Below are 22,933 nucleotides of genomic sequence, written 5' to 3' on the forward strand. Positions count from 1 at the left end.
GTCTTCTGCTTTCAAGATTCTCCAGAGCCACTTCCAGCAGAGGACAGCGTGTTTCAGTTTGCTCTCCTGCTTTGGTTCTCAAGATCGTTTTATAGCTGAGCTTCACATGAGAAAATTAGCTGTTTTTTATGCTTTAACGGGTCCAACTGCTGACATTTTAGTTGAGCACCTGACTTATTTTCCTTGTTTCTCCCCACCTGCCCTAGGACTGCATCTGCTTCCCCTGGCTCTCGTTGTTTGTGCTTCTGCCTTTGGCAGCGTTTTGTCCGAGACTAAATCAGTAGTCTGAATCTGTGTGGCTCTGGGTTGAGCCAGCCTGGTATCTCGGTTATGTGCTTGCCGGGATGAGGGCTGTGCAGACATGTTCAGACTGACCTTTTGTGGACCCAGCAGGGTCTGTTAGTCCCACCTTTACCCTCCTAGTATGGGGTGCCTCTGCAGCTGGGAACCACTGCTTTTAAACGTGTGCAGAAGGGTAACATCGAAGTCACTGATACCTGGATTTCTTTCCTTCTGTTGTAATTATGGATTCTCCATCTTAAGGCAGTTCAAGTGGATCGCTTTTTCTCTGTTAATATCCTTCTAGTAACCTTGTTAAGGTTGCAGTTTTATTATTTCCTTCTGACGTTATGAAGCCTCCATGTTGGAAGTTATATCTTAGTAATGGCAAATACATTCTGGTAATAGCTGGTCTAGAAGCGGAAACTCAGATGAGAAACCTGCTACTGAGATACGAAGGGAAGAAGGGAGGTAACTGACATTTGTTCTGTCGTACATGCACAGAGTTTCTGCCATAAGCAAGGAACGTCTGTCTAATGTGTTCCCAGAACAAAAGAACTAACAAAAATCAGTGATGGAGAGTTGCCCTTCTTGGGCAATCCATTCCAACAGTTTGCTGTTATTACCATCAAAAATGCTTCTCCTAATTTTTAATCTGAATTTCTTTGTCATGATGTAAACATTTAAGCATTTTAATATGCATCTTATGTACCCTGAGGGCATATTATGCCTTTCTCTTTGGTGTTTTCTTTGCTTAACAAATCCAGTTCCTTCAGTCTCCCCCTTAAGTGATTTTTTTTTCTTTACACCTAGGCTATTCTTGTTGCTCTTTTGGGGGACTTTTTTCACTTGGCCTGTTGTTTTCTTGGAATGCTCAGAACTGGACACAGTGCTCCATCTGAATCCTTAGTGGAGCAGGCAGAATGAAACTGTTTTATATACCTTGCCTGTGTTACCTGCAGTTCATACATCTCAGTAGGATGATTGAGTGTTTACGTTTTGTTTTTTTTTTTTTAATTTTTGTAGTGGTATGTGTTAGCTTATGTTCAGCTGAAGCCCCAGATTCTTTAGCCCTTTACCACGCAGCATATCTCTGTGCAGATGTGCTGTTTAACCTTGTCTTTCCTGTTGTTTAAGCTGCCTTTCCATAGCTGACTATTCCTACCTATTTACTCTATCAGACTGCTTAGTATTTCAGATGTTATTCCACTTGCTTAAGATGACTTTGGATTCTGAGACTATCAAAGTGCTTGCAGTTCTCCCAGCTTTATACTCTTTGTAAAATTAAAAATCCTATCTCTCCTGATGGTTTTTAATGTGTCACTTGTGGGCAAGGTGTTGTCTGGGAGATCTTCAAATATGTTGCTCATGACTATAAGAAATCTAAGCTGTATCTGAAGCAAAGCAAAATATGGTGTTGCCTGCTGTAAATTTCTCACTAAATAACATTGTGTTTTTCTTATTTTCCAAGTTACATTTTATAGTAGTGGAGGATAATAAAGATTAGATCCGTGTGAATATGCTTGATACCTATTTTCTCTCTGACTGAAGTACGGAGAGATTGTTAGCAACCCGTACCAAGAGATAAGCTATTTCAGTTAGAGAGAAAATAGGTTCCGAGCATATTCACAGAGATCTAATATTTGTCTAGCTTACTTGTATGGATGTCCATTTGAGAGTGTCAGAAGCCCTACAAAACCTAAGCTATATTGCATGTAGTTGCTTTTTCCCTACTTACGTTGTTACTCCATCGCTGGAGGAAATTATATTGCTTTGATATGATTTCTTCTTAACAAATCACGTGCCAGCTGATACCTGCTTCGTTATCTGAAGTACATAGGAGATAGGTTGTTAGACTGTTTATTCCAGTGTCTTCCCACGAACTGGAGGTAACCATGACTGGTTCGTGATTTCCTGGGTATTTGTTTTCCTGCTTTTTAGAGGCAGATGCTTTTGCCTTTCTTCATGCTTCTGGACCCTAGTGTAAAGAGCAGTGATGATCTTTGATACCTGCCTTTGCCAGTTTTCAGAGGGTAAATATTGTTTTGTCTACCAGATTTTAAAATATTCAAGTAGGCTTTTAATCCAGTAACACCTGAATGTAGTCTGTGGGTGTAGCTTGATAAGTTTTCTGAAGAACCATATTGCCTTTATCATGCTTTCTGTTTGAAGTTTGGTGATAAATATGCATGGGAAATTTTGAGACTTGACTTTAGTCTATTGGTTCAGAAGGTTTGGAGAATTGCTTTAACGTGTTTCGCAGTTCCAGCTTGTGCTCTTGCCCCTTTCATTGTGCTATGACTTATATTAGCTCGTTAGTCTTTTCTAGTGAAGAGTGATACAGAAAACACCCCGAGTGCTTTGGTTTTATCTATTAGGGATTTTCCTGCCCATTGAATAGTGGGATAACGTGCTCTGCCTTTGACTGCTCTTCCTTTCACTCCATGCATTCTGAAGAAGTATATTCGTGTTACCTTCCGTGTTGCCTGCTAGCAGTTTCTTAGCACGTTGACCTTTCCCACTTTGTTAGATGTCTGTACTGTTTGCTTTAAGTGACCTTCAGTAATTTGATTTGGAATTGTACAAAAAAAGGAACGTACAACATTTTTTCCCCCCCAAATTGTTAAAGAGCTTATACTTAGCTGAGGTGATTTGTCAGTAAAGCTCAGTTTTCTCTTTTGGGTTTCAGATAGATTATGGTTTTACCATGAGTTCATTATCTTTATTTTGTGACTCTGGTTTGCTCTTCCAAAGAATTGAGTGTGTTGACTTTTATATGTTTTTTTTCAGCCAAGTTATTTCCACTTTCACGTTGTTAACCCGTTCCTTCCTTTAGGTTAGAATAAAACCAGAAGAGCCGTCCTTTATTGTTGATTTTTTTTTCTGCCTGATATGTAAACAAAACTAATCCCCAAATATTTGAGAACTTGTTGGGCAGTCTGTGTCCTGTTTGTTTCTCCTTTTTCAACAGATGCCTTCAGTGAAGGTCCCCGGTTGCTATGAAATCCCCTGCTTTGGAGAATCTGCTGTTCCTTCTTTTCACCTCCCCCACTTTGTTAATTTAAATCTCTCTAATCTGGTGCGCTGGAGTAGATCCTACATGACATAGTACCTTTGTTCGCCTCCTGTCTCTCTTTTACTGTGACCTAGATCCTTCTAACAAGTTTGATGATTCATTCTGGATCTTAGGGCCAATATATGCAAATAACATTTCTTCTGATGATTCATTCTGGATCTTAGGGCCAATATATGCAGATAACATTTCTTCTCTTTTGTGCTTTGGATATCTTCCCGCGTCACTGTGTGTGCCCCGAGTGAGAACGTCTCCCAGCGGCTGGGGCTGGATGCCCCGTGTTGGCTGCGCGAGGGTTCGCGGTGCTCAGCTCCCCGGGCCGGTGGGGCACTCTGGAATGTGGTCGTGGCCATCGGCGGCAGAGCCGGGCCGGTGCGCTGATAAGCGCAGCAGTGCTGCCGTGGAGATAAGGGATAGGCAGAGAGTGCAAGCGGATGAAATTAGATGTTGGAGTCTCTGCTGAAATCATCCTTCAAGTTGGGCTTCCATTGCAGTTCATTCCGATGGAATTGTGCCAAACCTTCCAATTATGGGAACAGTTTTTGAAAGTTTTTTTTTTTTTAGTATTTTGCTTTCTTTAGCTATTGCTGCTTGACCAGTATTGCCAAAAGTGTAATACCATGTGTTTTTGGCATTGCAGTAATGTTAAATAAGCCTTTTCCACTATAAATCTTCCTTGTCATGGGGAGGGAGGATGATAAATTAGCAGTTAAAAGTTGTTCTAGGATGGGACTTAGTATGGAAATGCTCAGTTCAGGAGTAATGAATGTCTTTTTAAGTTTATTTTCCTAAGTTTAACAGAGGTTCACAGCATTAAATACTTGGCTTTAAGATGCTTTTTGCGGAGGAAAGTGTGTCTAATTATGGAGCAATGCTTGATTAAAGTTCTGCAACGCATTAATTTTGAAGGTGTACCAATGGCTTTGCCTTCTTTTAGAAGTTTAGTCTCCAGAATTATATTAAAAGGGCTTTGTGCATGCATGACAATTTTTGATTATTCAGATGATTCCTAATGTCTTTTCTGAGTGTACAGATGCTGAGTGCGTGCTTGCCAATGGTGTTGTAATCCACCTAGCTTCATTTGAGACCATGAATTATCTTTTACTCTGCCTGCTTGGATTTCATTGCCTGTGTTGAGTTTTAGGAGGCAGGTTAAGCATATCCCACTGATTTACTTACGTAAGGAGGCAAGGAAATGCATCCACCAAAGACTGCATTAAAAGAATGTTAAGGTTGTTACCCCAAACAGGGCTGGGTAAAGAAATTTACTGTTGGCTGTAAAACTTGGACCATATGGTCTCCAGCAATCAAACACAAAAGTCTCGCGTAAAGTGGTAGTTAATTGGGGCTGCTGGTTCAGCTTCACAATCCCACTGCCATGTGGATAGCCCCCCTTGATGCTTTGAGAGAAAAAGAGGAAAGCTGGTCTATACAGCTCTGTCTTTAGGGTCAATCCTGCTGCTCCAGCTACCTGTGGCCCGTCCCGACTCATGGAGAGAGGGAGTGTGGATGTCTGCAGACCAACAAAAGCAGAGGAACTTCCGCTCTCCATTGCGTCACGATTCTTCTGTGGTCTCCGCAAAGTGCTTGACACCTCTGGAAGACAGGGAGGTCTCAGAGCAGCCTCCACAAGAAAACTGATGGTCTCCATTTCACCTGTTGCTTTGGGCAATGTAATGTACTTTCGTTTGTTCACGTACTGCTGCAATCTTAGGTAGTAGTTAATGAACTTGTTCAATTACAAACTTCTCTGGTGTCTTTTTGCTGTCCACAAGAGACTTATGGAAAGGTGGCTAGGCTCTTTATTAAGACTTAATTTTTCCTTTTCCCAGAGAGAGATGGGTTTATTTTTCTTTTAATTTGTTAATAAGGCTTCAAAATGGAGATGGCATAACAGCGCTTACCATCTTTAGGCCGAGCTTTGTGTTGCTCAGGGGAGACATCAACTCACCAAACTGCGTTGTGGGGATTCTGTAATCTGCCCCGCACCCTGTTACAGCAGTTTCAGGGATTCATTAGGGGGTAAGTGCCTCCTTTGAGAGCTCTAATTGGAGTGCTAACGGCTGCTAAAATGAAGGAACAGAGGCTTCATTATTTGTTTACTTATTTTAATGTTAGGATCATTTGGAGTTCTGCGGCTGTCAAATTCAGTGGGAGCTGGAAGCAAAAGCATCCCTGCTGAAGGCAGTGCAGTGGGGCCTTACGCCAGCAAAAGGTTCTGGGGTCATCGGAGGGGGAAAAAACCCAAACCACCCCCCCCCCCCCCCCAAAGTTTATAATCTTCCAATTTTATAAAATGTGAAGGGATGACTTGGCTTCCCACTGCATTCTTCTCTGCAATGTGTGGTTCAAGAAAATGCCTTTCTTCTAAGATTTGGGGGTGGGGGGAAGCCCTAGAGATTGTGGAAAATAACATAAAACTGTAGTTGAGACAGCTGAGTTTGAGTGAAGATGTTTAAGCAGAGGTGGGCAGTGACAGTTTGTCAGTCCTGTAAATTTAACCTGAGCCTGTGGGACCTAAGTGCTTAAATATATATTTGAATTTTATGCAAGGGGCTTTTTTTTGGTCAACATTTTCTAAATTGCAAGATATACGAGGATAGTAATAATGTATTCAAGGTTGTCATTTGTAACATAAAGGTTTGCTGTGATGTATCTGATTTTTAGGCTAACGGATTTCTCTTCCTGGCAGAGATGCTAGCGCTGTTTTCCTGCACGGCCCAGGGAGCTCTGTTCCCGGCCACCTGCCTTCCTCTGCTTTGCCTGGTGCTGGCTCTGGCCAACAGCCCTCTGAGCCAGTTTAACTCGTTACCACAGCAGAAAACTATCTCTACTTAAAAAACAAAACAAAACAATCCCCCTTTCCTAAAAAACAAACAAACCTAAATATTTTTCTACTGGTTTAGTGGCCTGGATTGGCTCTGGACAGGCATTGCAAGCCCTGGGGAGGGGATGGGGACTGTGTGTGGGCAGGCACAAGCACAGAGCGAGCCCTTCCGTTGGCCTGGCTTTGTGAGGACCCAGCTCAGCTGGGTGTCTTCTGGATATTGGGACCCTAATCGTACAAAAGGTGGGGTGCAGGCTCACGAGCGCTAATCTTATCAGTAGTGCTAGTTGAACCGTAGGAGTGTGCGTTGAGGTGCAGGATTCATGGGGTGGTCCCAGGTGATCTGCAGGAACGTGCATCCTCAAGCAAGGTGGGAATAGGGATGAAGGAAGACGCTTTCATGGGAAAAAGCTGTTAAACTAGCTTGCACCATCTTGTGAAGTTGCATGCTTAAATAGCTGTCTTATCTGGAGAGCAAGTGCTCTGTTTTTTTTCCTCCCTTTGTCTTTTTTTGTTGTTTTTTGGGTTTTTTTTTGTTACTCTCACTATGCAGCATCTGAAGCTTTAGATTCCTGAATAGCAGATCCTTACTTCCAGGAATAATTGTGTAAGTAGTTCTGGTAGACTAAAGCAGATTGAGGCTACATATAACTAAAAATCCCACACAGAGCAGGAACTTCTGTGGTCCTAAAAAATGTCTGCTTTGCTTTGGGGAGATCATTAATAAAAAATAGGTAAAATATTTTTTTACTAGTGATTTACATATCTGAGAGAACTCCGTCAGCTTCTTTTGGGCAAGCTGGGAGACGCATCAGGGAGCTCTTTGCTCGCGTTTGTCAGATCTGCCATGGGACGTTGGGTTAACTGGCACTTTTTTAGCTGCATGTGTGCCCTCAAAGAAAGCACTTCTTCTGTGGGTTTTTTTTTTTTTTTTAAGTAATAAAAATCTAGGATGTCATCTTTGTCTTTTTGGAGTTATTCCTGTTTTTATTAAATGGGATTAGATGGTCTTTGGACTCTTTTCCCTCTCATTACTCTTCTGAAGTCTCTCCGAGTTAGTCATGGAGGTGATTAGATCATTGCTGAAATACTGAAGAGATGATTTATTTCTGCTATCTAGTTTTGAATATTTGATTGTAAATTTGACTCTGAATCATGGTCTTAACACTTCTGATGAAGTGATGTTAATGCTTCAATTGCACTGTTCTTCTGTTTCAAAACTGACTTACTTGGAAAATACTTTCTTTCCTCTGAGCTCGCAGTTGGCATGTCTGCTTAGTAGTTTTTTTGTCCAATTAGCAGGACTTGCAGAGCTCTACTTCTCATTCTTCCTAAATAGTTTTAGGAATTGTAAGTTGTTTTGCTCTGAAAGGCAGCTTTGGCAAAAGGAAAGCTATTTTTTGTGTCCTGGATATCAAATCAGTCTATGGAAAAGTATTTTTTTTCCCCTCTCAGTTCTGAAAATGGTGTGGCTAAACCTGCTGAGCTCCTGGGATTGGCCAATGGATTTGGGTGCCTGTGTCTCATGGGGTGCCCAGCTTGAGGAGTCGTAAAACAGGCTTGACCCTTACTGTCAGGTAGGTGCTTACCGTGTCGGGTTGGGCACCCACAATTATCAAGCACTTCTTGTTTTTAAAAAAAACAAACAACAAACTTTTTTGCATCTGCTCTGTTACAGTTCAAGTGAATAATTCTGCAGGAATTCTTCAGGTATGTAAGGAAGGAGGATGTCTGACTCACTTCTAGATAGTTGCATTAGCTCCAAAATGCTAATGAGTGGTATGCAGAGATTTAATATTTATTACATTGAGCAAATATATCCTTGAATCCTTATAAAAGCCACATCTCAGATAATTCAAAGTTCATAGCAGAGCGGATCTAAAGGCACCCTCTCAGAATACTCCAAAGTTGTGTTCATATGTGTGTTCGTTGCTTGGGGCGGTAGCGGGAGTCAGGGAGTTCCCCTCACCCCAGGGCAGCTGAAGGTGAAGTTAGAAGAAAAGCTAGGTCAGCTTTTTTGGAAATTGAATTTCGTACTCCAGTGTTTGGCTCTGGCTAGGAAGTGAAGAAGGGATAAAGTCTGCCCCGATAGTAGCAGAACGTGGGACAAGCAGGGTGCTGAGCTGCATCGTGGACACTACTTTCAGGCTCCCGGGTCCCTCTTTTAGTGATGTGCAAGAAGTGGATGTTTGTGCACAGAAAGGCCATTCTGGCCATAATAAAAGTCATAATATTTTAGTCTTTAGAGTGAACTGAGTTATTTAATGATATTTTTTTAAATTCTTTTTGAAGTGTTTTACAGGAGTTATTTGTCACGTGGTGTCTCCCAAAAGGCCAGATCTGGGAAAAGAACTTAGCAGCAATTGCTGCTATAAGTGACAAAATTAGACTTTAATTGGCAGAGCTAAGAATATCTTTAGATGCTCTGAAAATGGTATCTGAAGTTGTTCTTCCTTTGCATTTGAAGATAACATATATGGGGGGGGGAATGTGTTAGTGAATTCTTGTGGGTTTTTTTTTACGCAATATAAGTAACTTTAGAAAAGTGAGACTAGGATGCTACAGTAAATGAACTATGAGCAAGTAGTCTGGTCTTATAAATATTTTGGCTCCAAATCAGGAAATATGCAGATGATGATCTGTACCATTCCCACAGTTCTGCTCCAATAAATAGGTCTGAAGTTAAATGTATGTCTCGGCGTTTGCAGAATCCTGGGCTTGATTTGAGCATATCAACTTCTTATAATGTTATAGAGAAAGACAAGTGGCTCCACTGAGCATTGGGAAATAATGGGGAGGGGTGGAGTGAGGAGTTTTTTTTTTTTTCTTTTTTTTTTTGAGTAACGTAAAGTTAGAAAAGCTGAAGTTCTGCACCCCTAAGAATGTTCTGCTCTCTGATTTTCATAAATACCGAGCAATGCAGCTGGGCAGTCAGTCTGTTTGGCAGTGTGGCAAAGGCCTACTGACTTTCCTAGACAGCAAAACACGAGGGAGTGGTTTGGCTAATGTTGACACCTTCCGACTCCTCCGCCAGACTGGGAAGTGCTAGGTCTAATTGGGTTGGAAAGGTTGGCACGGAGGTTAGAGTATCACAAGAGCTGCTGGCAGAGCTGGGGCGAAGGAGAAAGACCTCTTGTCCCAGGCAAGCGCAGGCAGACAAGTTTTTAATGACTTTGTCATCTGTGCTTGCAGTGTGTCATGTGTGGTTTCTCTGAAAACCGGTATCTTCACGGGGATTATGAGCTGAACAGTCTGTATGTGTAACTAATGACTAGATAATGTTTATGAATAGCCTTGTGTAAAGAGAACAGTTCAGGTTCTTCTGGGAGTAGTTGTCTGAAGGCTTAAAAGGGGGAAAAAAATAGTCCTAACACTCCCTGGATGGTGTCAGAAAGGGCTGTCAGAGGCAGTTATGTAGCTTGATAACCCCGTGACTGATCTGCTGTGAACTGGAAATGGGAGGCTGCCTTTAAATCCCCAAGATCCCCTCACTCCAGAAGAAAAAGCCTTATCTTCAGTTTTGGGATATGATTGTACTCTGTGATGGGAGAGAGGAAGCTTATGCAGGGCTGAGGGCGATGCCAGGATAGCATGATGTTGCTGTGATCTCTGTCAACTAGGCGACACTGGAGGAATTTGGGAGCCGGAGAGGCATCTGGCTGTTGAGCTTAGCCTACCATTACTGTGTTTGTTTAAACCTCTTTGTTTCCAGTCTTGCAACAGAGCCCGACCTAGAACTTTGCTAGGCAGATCCTTGATTTCAAATCTGTTTGCTTGGTTTTGAGGAAAAGTGATACAGGATGAAACAGCAGATGGGTTCGGAGTTAGCTGTGCCCATGTGGGCAGTGTCTCAATGAGGTGCTGGTGCAACAGGCAGCTCGGAGATTTGTTCCTTGGGATGAAGTTAGGGGACTGGAATTGTACGTGGTCCATGTGGGAACCTTTGCTGCCAACTGACAGACTTTGGAGAGGAATCTTCCTTCTCTTTTGCAAGGAGCAAAAATATATCATGGCTCTGGGGGAAACCCTGAAATGTTGTAGTGGAGTTGAAAGAGGAAGTTGACTTTCAGTCTTATCTTGTGGCAGTAAAAGAAACAGCAGAGATCTTGAGGGGAACTTGGCTGGAGAAGGGGGTGCGACTACATGAGGAGCTATGAGGAAGTGGAGGCTGGGGCTGGAGAAGGACTCTGGACTACCTGGGAAGACTGAGGAGAAACTGGGGCTTGATAGGCAAGAAGACTGGAGATAAAGAGCCACCGAGGAAGATGGGAGGCTCTGGGGAGGGGAAATGGGGAGCGGCAGAGATGCTGGCGGTGTGAAACTGTGCTCGCGCTCCCCAGAGCTGCGCTTTGAGCGCAGGAAATCCTGTACGGCGCTAATGCTATTCACTCTCAAATCGGGAATGTGAAATTTGGGCATGCTTCAGGCATTAATTATAGTGGCTTAATTTCCTTATCTGGTAATGTGGGGATAATGCGACCTCACGGTGGTTTTGAGGAGGTCAGTTATTTAACGCTTACTGTGCATGCCAAAGAAAACTGGAGGGGAAAAAAAAATAGTAGTAAACTTGTCAAAGCAGGATTTGAACAGGGCAGGGTAAGCTGTCTGAGGAAAAACCAGCATTGCTGCGTGCACACTGAGTGTTGCCTATCCAGCGGGCTGAAAGCAGTGGCCGTCCTAATGAGACAGGTAGTGGCCTCATTTCCCAAGGCTTCGTCTCTTGGGGTTGAACTGCAATATCTCCGCTACCCGTAGCCCCCTCGCTCCTACATTCCCTGCATGTTCCCTCCTTCCCTGGCACCGCAGTGCCCCAACGATCCCGCTCCCATCCCCTGCGTGCTCTGTGGTTTGCCGGTTGCTGCTGCCCAAGCTTCGGCTGAGGACGTGTGCGTGCTAGTCGGCTGGCCGGGGCGTGCATGCAGGTGAGCTGCTGCTTGTTGGCTCTTGGCTCCCAGGTGAGTGAAAAGAGCAGCCCTACGGCTTGGTTTCTGGCAGGCTGAACACGTAATTTTAAGACAAATGCATAATACCCACGCCGTATATTGTGCACGCTTGTTGGAGGAACAACGTGACGTTGAGCCTGCTGTCTGACTGGTTGAAAGAGGCTAATGGATATTGAGGCGAGTGGATAGGGGAGGACTGAGCACCAGCCTGATTGCAGAAGCCTCATTTCCAAGGGAAGCTGGGCTGACATAATGTGGACGTATAATAAATTTATATCATAATGCATGACCACAAGAGGGATCAAACCACTTGAATTTTCACATGATCTACCTTTTGAGTTTTCGATTCTGCAGTCTTTCACGTAACGTGGTTAAGGGTACTTTACATACGGAGGAGAACTTAATTGTCTGAATTACTGGTAATAATAGTATTAGAAATCTAGTTAAATAGGTGGGCTTGTGTCAAGTTTATGTTCTCTGTCACGGGTCTGTTTCTTGTTTTCAGTCTCTGCAGTAAAAATAAGGCTGTATTACTTCATGACTTTGACAGATTTATATTTGTACTTCTTGCACAAGAAGTTGTAGTTTTTTTATTGTTTAATAGGTGTAAAGCTTTACTTCCAGCGCTCTCACTATGTCTTTTTAAGTAAATACTTTAAAAAGGTAGCTAAATCATTAAGAACCCATATATACAGGAGTCTGTTTTATATGAGCTTGATAATTTGAATTTCATTTCTAGCTTTCTGTCAATTCTCCTGTCCTTCATCATCAATTATGTAATTGGCAAATGTATGCAAGGCAAATGCTTATCTGAAAGTAATCAGTCACTGAATATAATGGACCACAGTCACTCTTTCTTGTACTCACAGTTAGGCCAATGTTTTATTTTAAAATCCGTATTGGTTTCATAGGTAAGTCAGAAAATGCAAAGTTGCCTGAAGGAGAATTGCCCCAACTTCTTTCTTTTTACCCCATGTCCTTTCTTCACAAATATAGAAGCAGCTATCTCATTGAAAATTTAATGAAGCTCTCATCGATATAATGCTGTGCCTCTGCATTCTCTGAAACGTATTCATATTTAATGAGCTTCTAATTCTAATTTCAGGTAACAGGAACAACTGAATATAACCATAAATCTGGTTTGTTTCTGAACAGCATGTCCCATGTCGCTTACAATTCTTAAAGCAGTCAGTGGTGGTCAGTATGGTAAATCACTGCAAGAGTTGTACGTTGGGGCATCAAACAGCTGCTGTTTAAAACATTTTTGACTGTATTTTATAGTCAGTGAAAAATGTTTTGTCTTGGACTTTTTTGGGTAAAAATCAGCCTCAGGAAACAGAAGCAATGACCTTAAAGCAATGAGAGTGACATATTTGAGTGTTTCTGTTTCATGTTTTTTTTTCCTCAGCAAGCCTACAGTTAGTTCCTTAGTTAAAAAGTACAATAGTGGGAAAATATGTTGTGTGTGAGAGAGCTGGTAATAGCTGAGAGGAATATAAAATTATGTATAATTAATTACAGAAGATGGAAATAGTCTAGGAATAACTGTGAAAATATCCTACTGTGCTCTGGACAGTTTCAAGCTGGAGATTTCTGTGAAGCATCAAATAATGTTGCACTGCTGGTCTCGGCTGGAAGAAGCAACAAGGCTTACTGTGGTCTTTGAGAGTGAATCATAATGTTGGGCAGATAGTATTGTTTAGCAAATTTTATGCAATAATAACACCTGTGAGTGCATAATTACATTTTCAATAAAAATAGAAAGCATTAACACTAAAGCAGTGTTTTGGTCATGTGAAAATACTTTATTGTTCTAGCTGCATTACTTAATTTATGGTCCTCTTATTGTTTCTCATAATCGTAATTGGCATTTGTCCATTAATATTTAATTTGTGTTTTGGAGGTTAATTGCAAGAAGAGGCCATATATAATGTGATGCCATTGAGTATAGAAACATAGAATTTAATAACCAGAAGCATTCTCTGCTGCACGTGATATTGCCTTTGTAACAATGAAAGGCAACGTGGAAGATGGTGTTCCCTCCACCCACTTTCTGGGCAGTAGGCAATTTTCTATTTAATCTGTTAAGAAGTTGTGGGGTTTTTTTTCTTTTAATCTCAACATATTTAGTACTAAGAGATGCCTGCGCTTGCATGGCAGCTGTTTGTACCCTTATTGCTTTTGACCGTTCTTATTTGCCTCGTATTAATTCACTGGATGTGTTATACTAGCAGGCCTGATCGGGATGTTTTCCCAATGTTTTCTTTCTACCACCTTGTATGCGAGTTTAGGCAGCCTCACAGATGGGACAGGACACCCGTGTGCAAAGCATCTCGAATGTCTATTCTCACTGTTTCAGGTTTGTCCCAGAAGTTTCTCCAGCCTTTATCAAGATTTAAAAGCGCTTGAGTGCCATAGTTTCCTTACGGAGCAGACTCAAGACGTTGTCGGGCTGGCATCCCTCGGGAGGAGCAGCGCTGGAGCTGGTGCTGCCGGTGTGCTTGGCCCTCTGCGAGCCACCGGCACAGGCTCGCCGGGAGCCGCTGAGAGCAGTCTGCCGCAGCTGGCTGGGATGCAGCACAAGTGATCTGGCTTTCGTCTCCTCAGTCTGCTCTGTCCCGCTGGGATTTGGGCTTTTGCCTGGGGGAGCTGGAGCAACCGCGGGGCAGCCTGCAACGTGTACAGCAGCCTGCGTTGTGATCCCCTTCCTGATGCTACACCCGTCCCCGCAAGCACTCTGGAGAGCATGTGCTTTGGAGCACTGCTTTTTGTCACCTTCTGAGCCAGAAGAGTTCTTCCCTACCTGATTTTTAAGGATTTTGGAAACTCTTTATCCTTACTGGCAGGAGATGTGGTGTGGGCAAGTAAATCTGGTGTCTCCTGAGGCAGAACAGGGAATTTGCTTGCTGTAACCAATCCGTTCTAGGCGTCCCATGGAGCTGCTGGTCAATGGCAGGTTTGTATCAATGATGGACACTTCCCCTGTATACTGATTTTTATATTTACTGAATTTATGATGGCTAACTAAAAAAACATGAATTCCTAAGTAAAATTCCCAGCCATCTGAGATACCAAGGAGTAGAATAGCAGAAAAGATGAAAAAAGAAACTGTGTAGCAAGCCTGTTCTTTGAACAGCCCTAGGTCTCCCTTCTTCAGATGCTTGAATGCCAGAGTAACCTTGCTGGTGGAAGTAGACCGAAGAAACAATGCGACTTCTCATGTGACAATGTTTTTAGGATCAAAACCATAGTATTTATTTTTACTTAAAAAAATATATATATACATCAGTGTTTTTTCTGATAGTAATTTTTCTGTCAAATAATTTACTTAATACAGGCAAACAGTTTATTTAAGATAAGTTGATAGCAGTCGATTTGGAGCTTGTCCTAATGCAGTCACTTTCTGTATTTGGCTTGGACTGTTTACAGCAGAAACTGAAGGTGGTTGGGATGAGAGTGTGTGTGGGTTGTGTGTGTGGCATTTTCTCTTTTTAATATTACTGGCTCAAAGGTCTTACATGACTGGCCTCCATCTTCTGCAAGAGTCACATCAGAATATTTTAGTTGTCAGCCTTAAGCATGACCTCTTTTGGCTAGGTCAGCTTTTTACTAGGGCCCATAATAAATATACCAGTCCTACTTCATTTCACAGCAAGAAAGCTGTTTTATCTAAGTTTGGAGGGACTTCTTTAGTAAAACTGTAGTTACTTGCCTTTTCTTATTGCTGCAGAAATTCTTTCAGATGCTTTAAAGATAATTTGAGTATTTTTACCTAGAGTCTCTTGGGGTATGTACAAATGACACGTAAAAGCCACATTCCAAGCTTTGTTTTGGAGTTTAGCACTCAGAGGTTAGAAAATGTCAAAAATAGTATTCTTTGTTCAGATAAGGTTCTCTGTTCAGCCTTAGCTTGGTTCCTTTGGGTATGCGATAGCATACGATCGTCAGCTCAGACTGTTATTTTTCATCTCGCAGGATTTGTTTCATGCTGTATGCAGAGAATATTTTCATCTTTATATGATAAACCAATTATTTACTGGACATTATCAAACATACACCAAGAATAACAGGATCATTGATTCCTCGCTTTTCTGTGGTGCTGTGTCTCTGGCCACAAAACCTTTTATGCCTGTGGATATCGCCCCTGATATAAAAGCATTCTTATCCCTACCTTACTGGTGAGAAGTCATCCAAATTTTACAGGGGTGTCTAAATTTCAGAAGCGTGCTACAAGGGGAACATTAAAACTTCTTTCCTGTCTACCTGTCTTTTTAAAACAAATAATGGAAAGTGTTTAACAGCATCAAGATTCATCGGTAGTTGCTCTTACAGACTGAGTCGATCCTATGAGTAGCCATCTGGCGTTCCAGGAGAGGGCATTTGTGTTGATTAGGATAATTATATTTCAGTTTTGTTCTGCAGTACAGTTTGGGGGTACTTTAAAGGCTCTATTTGATGTTATGATATAGAACACATAGATGACGTGTGATTTGCACAACCTGCTGTTTTGGGCAGCTAATCCATTGGTCGCCTCCGTGCTACTGAGCAAAACTAAAACTGAAATTTTGGTCCTGAGGGAAAAGGAAACCAAAGAAACAGTAGAGTTGGAAAAGGAGTGAGGTTATTTGAGGGATGTGGGGTTTTTTGTTTTCTGTTTTTCAGTGGTGGTTTGTTTTTCTGCTCCACTTTATGGCCTAGCGACACAAACGGTTGTATTGGCACAGCTGAGGGGCGGCCAGCTGTGATGGCAATGCAGGACCAAGGCCTCGGGGAAATGGGGATGAGCAGCACTGAGGGCTCTTTTACCGCCAGAGAAAACCTACTGGGTAACTGCCCCTTCCAGGAATCTGTTCTGTGCATGCTCGGTGTGCTTTCTGAGACACTTTTGCAGCCATGCTTCTTCGTGTGCAGGTTTCCAGCATTTTAAAGCTGCATCATGAGCAGATGTGTTGCCCGTTGCCAGGCATCTGGGTCTGGTGGACCTGCGCGCGTGCCCTTCCAGCGGTGGTGGTCCTGCTCGCGCTTGAAGCATCGTGGTTCTTCCCGCGCTGCTTCTAGTGAAGGTATGAGCTTTGTGGCTGGCCTAGCGAATGTCCAATAGTTTTATGCTTTAAGGCATCGTTGGCTGTGGATTTTATATGTAAAGGGGGCAGGGAGAAATGTTGAGCAGTGTTATACAAGCAGTAGGACTTGAACAGGGGGGCGGGGGGGAGCCTGGCTACCCCTGCTTAGAAGTAGAACAAACTACCGGAGGAGATGGACTCTACCTTGCAATTTTAGTAGGCGTATGTGATGCCGGGGGGCAACCGTTGTTGATGGTTTCAGCCCTGTGCCAGAGGAACGGCTGCCTCGCGAGTGTCCTTATCGCAGAAACTGTTTGTGTAGATTGGTGGCAGCCATGCAGAAAAAAAAAAAGATCTTGGATGATCCCACGCAACTTCCCCGATACATGGTGGGGGAGTTAACGTGTTTGTTCTAGTTGACAGGCGGAACATGTAGTGGCTCCGTTTTACTTCTGCTCAAACACCATGTAGCTTGCGTTTGGATTTGGCTTAGACAAGTTGCAAGGAAGCTGTCTCTTCATATTATGCAAGTTTGTTTCTGAGAATGAAAGGATCACTTGTGGGTTACTGGAAGTGCTGCAGTTTGAAAAGAACTATGCTAGGAAGGATACAGCTTTCTCCTTGAAACGGGGAGGGAGTTCTCAGATCTCTTAACTCAGGTCTTTTCATAGGAGATGGGGAGGGAGGGATTTGGTTTAGACTGGCGTGAGTGAAATGCTTGTACGAGATGTTACTCGGGGTGAATACTGCGCAGGGTGGCACTTCAGGAGCGGTGGCTTTCATTTTGCTTGCTTTTCTTTCCTTCTGTATGTGAATGAATGGGCTATGATAATACAAAGCAAAATCCATTATAATGGTGGCAGGAGTGGTCAGGAAATTAGTTTAATGTTTGATGCATCATAATTGTCATCACCAATCTTTTATTTATCTATTTATTTTTAAGCCGCTTTCAGATAGATAGGGAGGTGAGGATGTAGTGTGAAATGGAAAGCACAGTTTCCTCGTGACTTAGTTAATACACAGTGTCCCATGCTAGTATGCGTGCTCTGTCATTCGAACTTTTTTTTCCTCTTTTTCAGTGGAGTTGCAGGATGGGACATGGAGTAACATCGGTGCTAGAGCGTCCTGCAGTTTAGGTTTAGGCAGTCAGCAATCATATTTGTATCTCTGAATCTCTCTGCATTTTTTTGCCAAGAGCCGAAGGGGTGGGCTGGTGTCAGGGGGTGGTTTTGCGGTATCGAAGAGTGATCGCACGTGGGTGAGTCGTCTTCTCTGCCGCCCCCCGCTCGGGAAGCCATCCTGCAGCCTTGCAATCTGCGGGGCGTGCAGGTGGAGAGAAGGACGAGGAAAAGTCATGCTCCTGTTAGCCTCCCGCGAGTACTTTGTGTCCCTGGAGTGCTCAACCTGGGGTCTTTTCAGCGGATAATAGATGCCGCGCAGGTGAGTCAGCCTTTTGTGTTGAGGGCCAGGTGCTTGCCTTATTTTCAGGCTGGCATGCTAGGACACACTCGGGCATTCATCACGTTTGTAAACACTCCTCCGAGTTGAGGAAGGCTTTTGTATTGTAACCGGTTTTCCTTAATGCTCTGGGAGTGACTGGCTTGACGCATTTTCCCCAGGTGGCATCAGCAGTGTCTAAAATATACAGAAAGCAGTTTTGCTGTGTGACCTTTACAGCAGGGTGATCTTCAGGGAGGACAACCAAGAGTAAGCGTCTTCGGGCAAAGTACCAAAAATACAACTATGGTAGCTTGTGACTCCAGCACAGGGCACGAAAGCCTTCGTGTCTCTAATCAGTCCATTGGGCAATGTAGTTCTTGTCCTCATTTCTGCTATATGTGGATTTAATGGTTGACAAGTCATTCCTGCAGCACAGAAATAAGATGGATTTTCCTTTTTTCTTTTTTTTTCTTTTTTTTTCCCTCCCCTCTCTTTTTTCAGTGGTGGGGAGATCCTTGCTGGTATTGCCGAGTGGGGCAGAGCAGAGCCAGGATATACTGGGCCGGTGTTGTGGTCTGTTGTGTCTAGTTTTATGTCAAGTTTAGGCTCTCGCTTTTCTGAAAGTGTCCAGGTTTCCCATTAATAATCTGTTACTCCTTTATGGCCTTTCTGTTTGAATAAAGGTTCAAGAGTACTTACTTTTCACTTTCCTTTGCTACATATGTAGTTCTCGATGGGTTTTCCACGCTATTCTGTGTAAGCGCAGCCTTGCTGCTGGGGCTGCTTTGGAGAGGGCAATATTGGGCAGTCCTGGACCCACATCATGCTGCAAGGGAAAACACAAAATTTGGGTTATGTGGCCCTGTCCCAGTGTGTGTAGCTTGCATTTTTTCGGGTGCCTGGATCCATCTTTTGGCTTTTCATTCTGACTAGTGGCTTTTTGTTTGTTTGTTGCAGTCGATAGGCTGCTGTCTTGGAGGACCCAGTCTTGCAAGCAGTAAAGCACCGAGGGTTTTTGCTCACGGACGATACCTGTGGGAATAGGGAGTGCACAAAGCTGAATCTAAAATGTCTTTGAAGCTGCTGGAGGCTGAGGTTTTTGCTTCCTCTCCTTCCTTGACCCCCTCCATTCCCAGTGGGCTGTGAAGCAAGCTCTTTTCTCCAGTAGTAGCTGTATGAAGGATTTGGCCAATGTGTGGGGTTTTTTATGGTGAAAAAGATCTGAACATATTCAACTTCTGACAGGTTATGTCTGAGAATGACTAAGCAGCAGTGTTCAGCTCATACACACTTTTTAACGTACCTACGGTAAGTGTTGCGTTCTAACATACCTCTCCAATGGGCGGCTTGGGGACGGAAAAAGCAACTTAATTGTGTATTGTCAGAAACAAAGAACTTCTTTTTAGTGTGGTCACTTAATGGACCATTTAGCTTTGCTTGAAACTGGTTTTGCTAAAAGCTGCTGAGCAAAAGTCACGTGGGTTTGTCTTTCAGTGTCAACTGTTTGCCGTGTAGGTGGGGGTACGGTGCAGGTGCTGGTGACAGTTTGAGCTGTTTGACTCTGTGCCCGGAGCGAGAAATTACTGCCTAGCTAGCAGAACCAAAACATACTATTATCTTATTAGTGCATTCACATCTTTATACAATTAAACCACATTACATTCAATCGACCTTTGCTGTGCACATTCCCACAGGTTTAACACTTTATCATTTATAGCAGATGAGAATTTAAGAGGCTTAATTCCACGCAGAGAGTCCTGGTAGTGGTTTGGTGCGATCGTATCAGTGCGATTGAGGGTGGCGGGCTTGAGAAGGGAGTGTGGGAATCGGTGTTGTCAAGGCTTCGACAGCAAGATAAGAAAGAAGGACCCGCAGGAAATACCCCTGTTGTAGCTTGGTGGGGAAGTCTTTCTTCCATGTAAGCACTTCAGATAAAAGGTGAAAACTGGTCATCTTGGTATGCAGTCACGTTAACTTTACATAAGGGCCAGTCACCCCGGGAGTTCCCGCAGGATATTTAATAAGGCCGATTTCTGTAGTACTTAATGAAAACGTGGTGTTTCGTGGTGCCGCAGGGCCATTGTTCCAGATTTGTAGCCGACTGCTTGGCAGTTCTGGAAACTGTTACCTAAGTTACTCTTGCAGGTGGCATTGGAGCGGGGGGAGTATATTTTGGGTAAGCATCTACGTCCTCGAAGCTTCTGAGTCACATATTCTATTTTTAATACAAAATGGTTGAGGACTCGGCGTGTCGTGATGGCAGTGATACGGCACAAAGCAGAGGTGACATGTAAAGGCTGGCTAAAAGCCAGGGGGGATGGAGAGGTAGGCTCTCCCTGCGTGTCCGTAGGGTCAGCGAACTCATTTATGCATTGGTTTATTTTTAATGACCGTGTCAGCCCCGATGGCATGTTAGACAGGGTGATGGTGGTGGCACAGGTAATGGCTATGCCTTGCCGGTGCCAACAGAGGTGTCTTTCTTTCTAGTTTGAGTTTGGTGGTTTTGGGAATGTGACCTGGTCTTTGATTTTCATGAACAACTGTAGCATGGTTTTTACTGGGGAATTTTGTTAGACTGGTTAATTTTGTACACTGGATTGAGGTCATGCTGCAGTGGGTGTCACCAAACTTGTTTTTCAGGGTTTTCCAGCAAAAAACTCCCAGCAAGTTTGTTTCTTTTTTTTTCCTTTCCTTGCCCCCCCCTGCCCCCGTAGGCTCATATACTGTAAATGCAAAAGGTTGTCTGCAGCTGCTTTCCAAATTCTCCTGAAGTGTTGCACAATGGCATCATTAGTCACTGTATTTGCAGCCTGTGTGCCTGTAACTGGATCCTTTTCAGGATTTAACTGTTGAGTGTACGATAGCTGTGTAGGCAGAACGCAGTCTTTAGTAGCTACAAACAACCCATATCTTCTTATCTGTGGATCCCTTTTTAAATTTTTGACTAATGAACTTGACTTTTGTCCTTTGCAGAAGCCGGCAAGATGCTCACTTGTTCTGCAGCATTGTGATGTTTCTTTATTCTTGTTCCTTACTGGTAAACAGTAGAACATCTTATACCTTTATCCAACATGTTACATGTGGTTTTAGAGGGTGGAAATAGTTTGGATTGTCATTTAGATAAAGGTTGCAAAATTAAGGAAGTGGGTTAAATTCATGGGATCTGAGAGCTTTAAAGAACTTATTGAAACTGTATTTTTAATAGTAGGCATGTGGATTTAAATGAAATAGGCTGCTAATCGCAGGTATTGGCGATGAGCTGAAGGACTGTACCTTGCAAGGACGGAGTGTGGTAGGAAGGTCTTTCTTGTGCTCATGAGTGATAGCAGTTAAACTGAAGCAGAGCAGGATCTTCATTTTTATATTGCTTTAGCTGTTAGCTTTATCCGTAATGGGAGGAGCGAGCCCTTTGGAAAGACTGTGTAAGCGTGTTACAAAACAGTAACGGACCTCAGCGCACATGTAAACACCTCCCTGAATCTGGGCCACGGTTCTGAATTTGCGCTTTCAAAATTAAGAACGGAAGAGATTTGATATAAAGGCACAATTTCTCAGAACTGTCCCGAAGACTTGTCGCTCAGTCCTTGTGCAAGGGGTTGTCTTGGCCAGGTTTATTTCTGTTGGGCATCAATGACAGTTTGTGCATAGGGCTTGCAGGATTGGGCCCACAGATTCATAGTGATATAGAATTCCATGAAATGACAGTAGCGGACAATTAACAATCTGGGATCTCCTTTAGAGATTTATTTTATAGTAGAGAAAACAGTATCCTATGCTGGTAAGCTGTTTGTTTTGGCCGAGAAGGGCAAAGATGATCACTGTGAAGTAGGAACATCTGAAATGTCTGAAGTTGAAGGTTCCCTGTTTTCTGAGAAACGGATCCTTTGCTTTTTGGGGTTTCTTTACTGGGTACCCAGAGGTCATCCTGGAATTTGCTAGTGGCTGCTGCTTTCTTGGAGGATCTGCAGAATCAAAGAGCCTCTGCAGCGTGAGGGCCGTCATCTCGTGTGCGGCTCGTGCTGGTTGCTCCAGCGCAGCCCTGCTGCCTCCTGCGGTGGTCTCTGCCAGCTGCAAGGGCAGATGCAAGTGTATTCTCCTGATCTGTCTTAATTTGACTATGTCTAGTGGTGCTAAATAATCTTCAAAGTGTCTATTGTGTGTGAGTTATATGAATAAGAAAAATTCTGGTCACTAGATTTCTCAGACTGGGAACGATGTGCTTTGCACGTGTCCTTAATACAGCCACTCTGAGCCTAAATAAAACGCTGACTTTGAATATGTGCACAGATGCTGGGTAATTATGGCGCAGCGTAGTGTTTATGGGAGAACCTGACGGCATTGTTGAATTCTTCTCAGCTGATGTTTGGACAAAACAGTGATCAGCTCAGATAGCGTCTGGAGTTGATCATCTGATCTTGGCCCAGGTTTCTGCTTCCTTACTCGTCTCCAGTGGCTCTTTACTTAGCACGTGGGACGAGTGGGATGTGATGACAGGCGGCATGAAGCTGTAGCCACGGCTAATGGTGGGTTTTGGTGGTCTGCATGACGTTTGCAGTTTCCTTTCCAAGATGGTGCCACGTGAAGTAGTGAATAGAAATTCTGAGGTCTTTTTTTTTTTTTTTTCCGGCTGACATTATCCTGAGATAGGAATGCACAAAAATGGTATGCCAAAACTAAGAAGTTGGGCCATCTGTACAGATCGTGGCAGATGTGGCTTGTGGCTAAAATAGGCATTTAAAAGTGCTTTTCCTGGGCTATTTATTTTCTAAATCACTGCTGTTCCTTGCTCATCTTACCTATAATCTCTTGATCAGTGACTCTTACCTGTGATCAGTGTTAGCAGTCTTCTTCATTAAGGGTTAAAAAAAAAATCACCCAAATAAATGTGTCTTGCTTGGTGCATATGCTTGTGAGGAGCTCCACATAAATATCCCCAGACCTGTTCTTCGTTACCCTCCTTCAAATCCTCTGCCCAAGCCTTGACTGTGAGCAGGTCGCTGGTGCGGGGCGCCAGCTGTGTGCCATCCTCGCCTGAGCATCTGCATCCACTTCTGCCCGCCTGCGCGAGAGCCCGCGGCAGCTCTTTGTTCTCCTCTGGCTCCTGCCGTCGTGGGCCCCGACGTGCGGTTGCAGCGACATCTCGACATCGCTACCAACGAGAATGTAACGCATCTCCTTGAAAGGGATTATCTGTGCTTTTGCCTCTTTGATCCTCCCTTAATGTAAGTTGCCGTGCCCCTCGCTCCCGCATTAAGCAGCTGACCTTCCTCCTCGTTGCTCCTACTAACGAGTCTTGAAAGGATGAGTA

General features: G+C 43.4%; 1 protein-coding gene across 3 annotated transcripts in view; it reads left to right on the forward strand.

Annotated features, from left to right (window-relative positions):
- Positions 1 to 22,933, forward strand: part of MNAT1 (MNAT1 component of CDK activating kinase) — a 124,229-nt gene that overhangs the window by 1,529 nt on the left and 99,767 nt on the right. The window contains exon 1 of one of the 3 annotated variants that reach the window (XM_026113832.2): positions 14,041 to 14,078. The exons of the other annotated variants lie outside the window; for them this stretch is intronic. Coding sequence (XP_025969617.2) covers positions 14,056 to 14,078 — 23 coding nt within the window. The 5' untranslated portion in view covers positions 14,041 to 14,055. Of the gene's footprint in view, positions 1 to 14,040; positions 14,079 to 22,933 lie in introns of those variants that run through there. 3 annotated transcript variants of the gene reach the window in all.

Source organism: Dromaius novaehollandiae, chromosome 5, assembly GCF_036370855.1.
Source record: "Dromaius novaehollandiae isolate bDroNov1 chromosome 5, bDroNov1.hap1, whole genome shotgun sequence".
NCBI lineage: Eukaryota > Metazoa > Chordata > Aves > Casuariiformes > Dromaiidae > Dromaius > Dromaius novaehollandiae.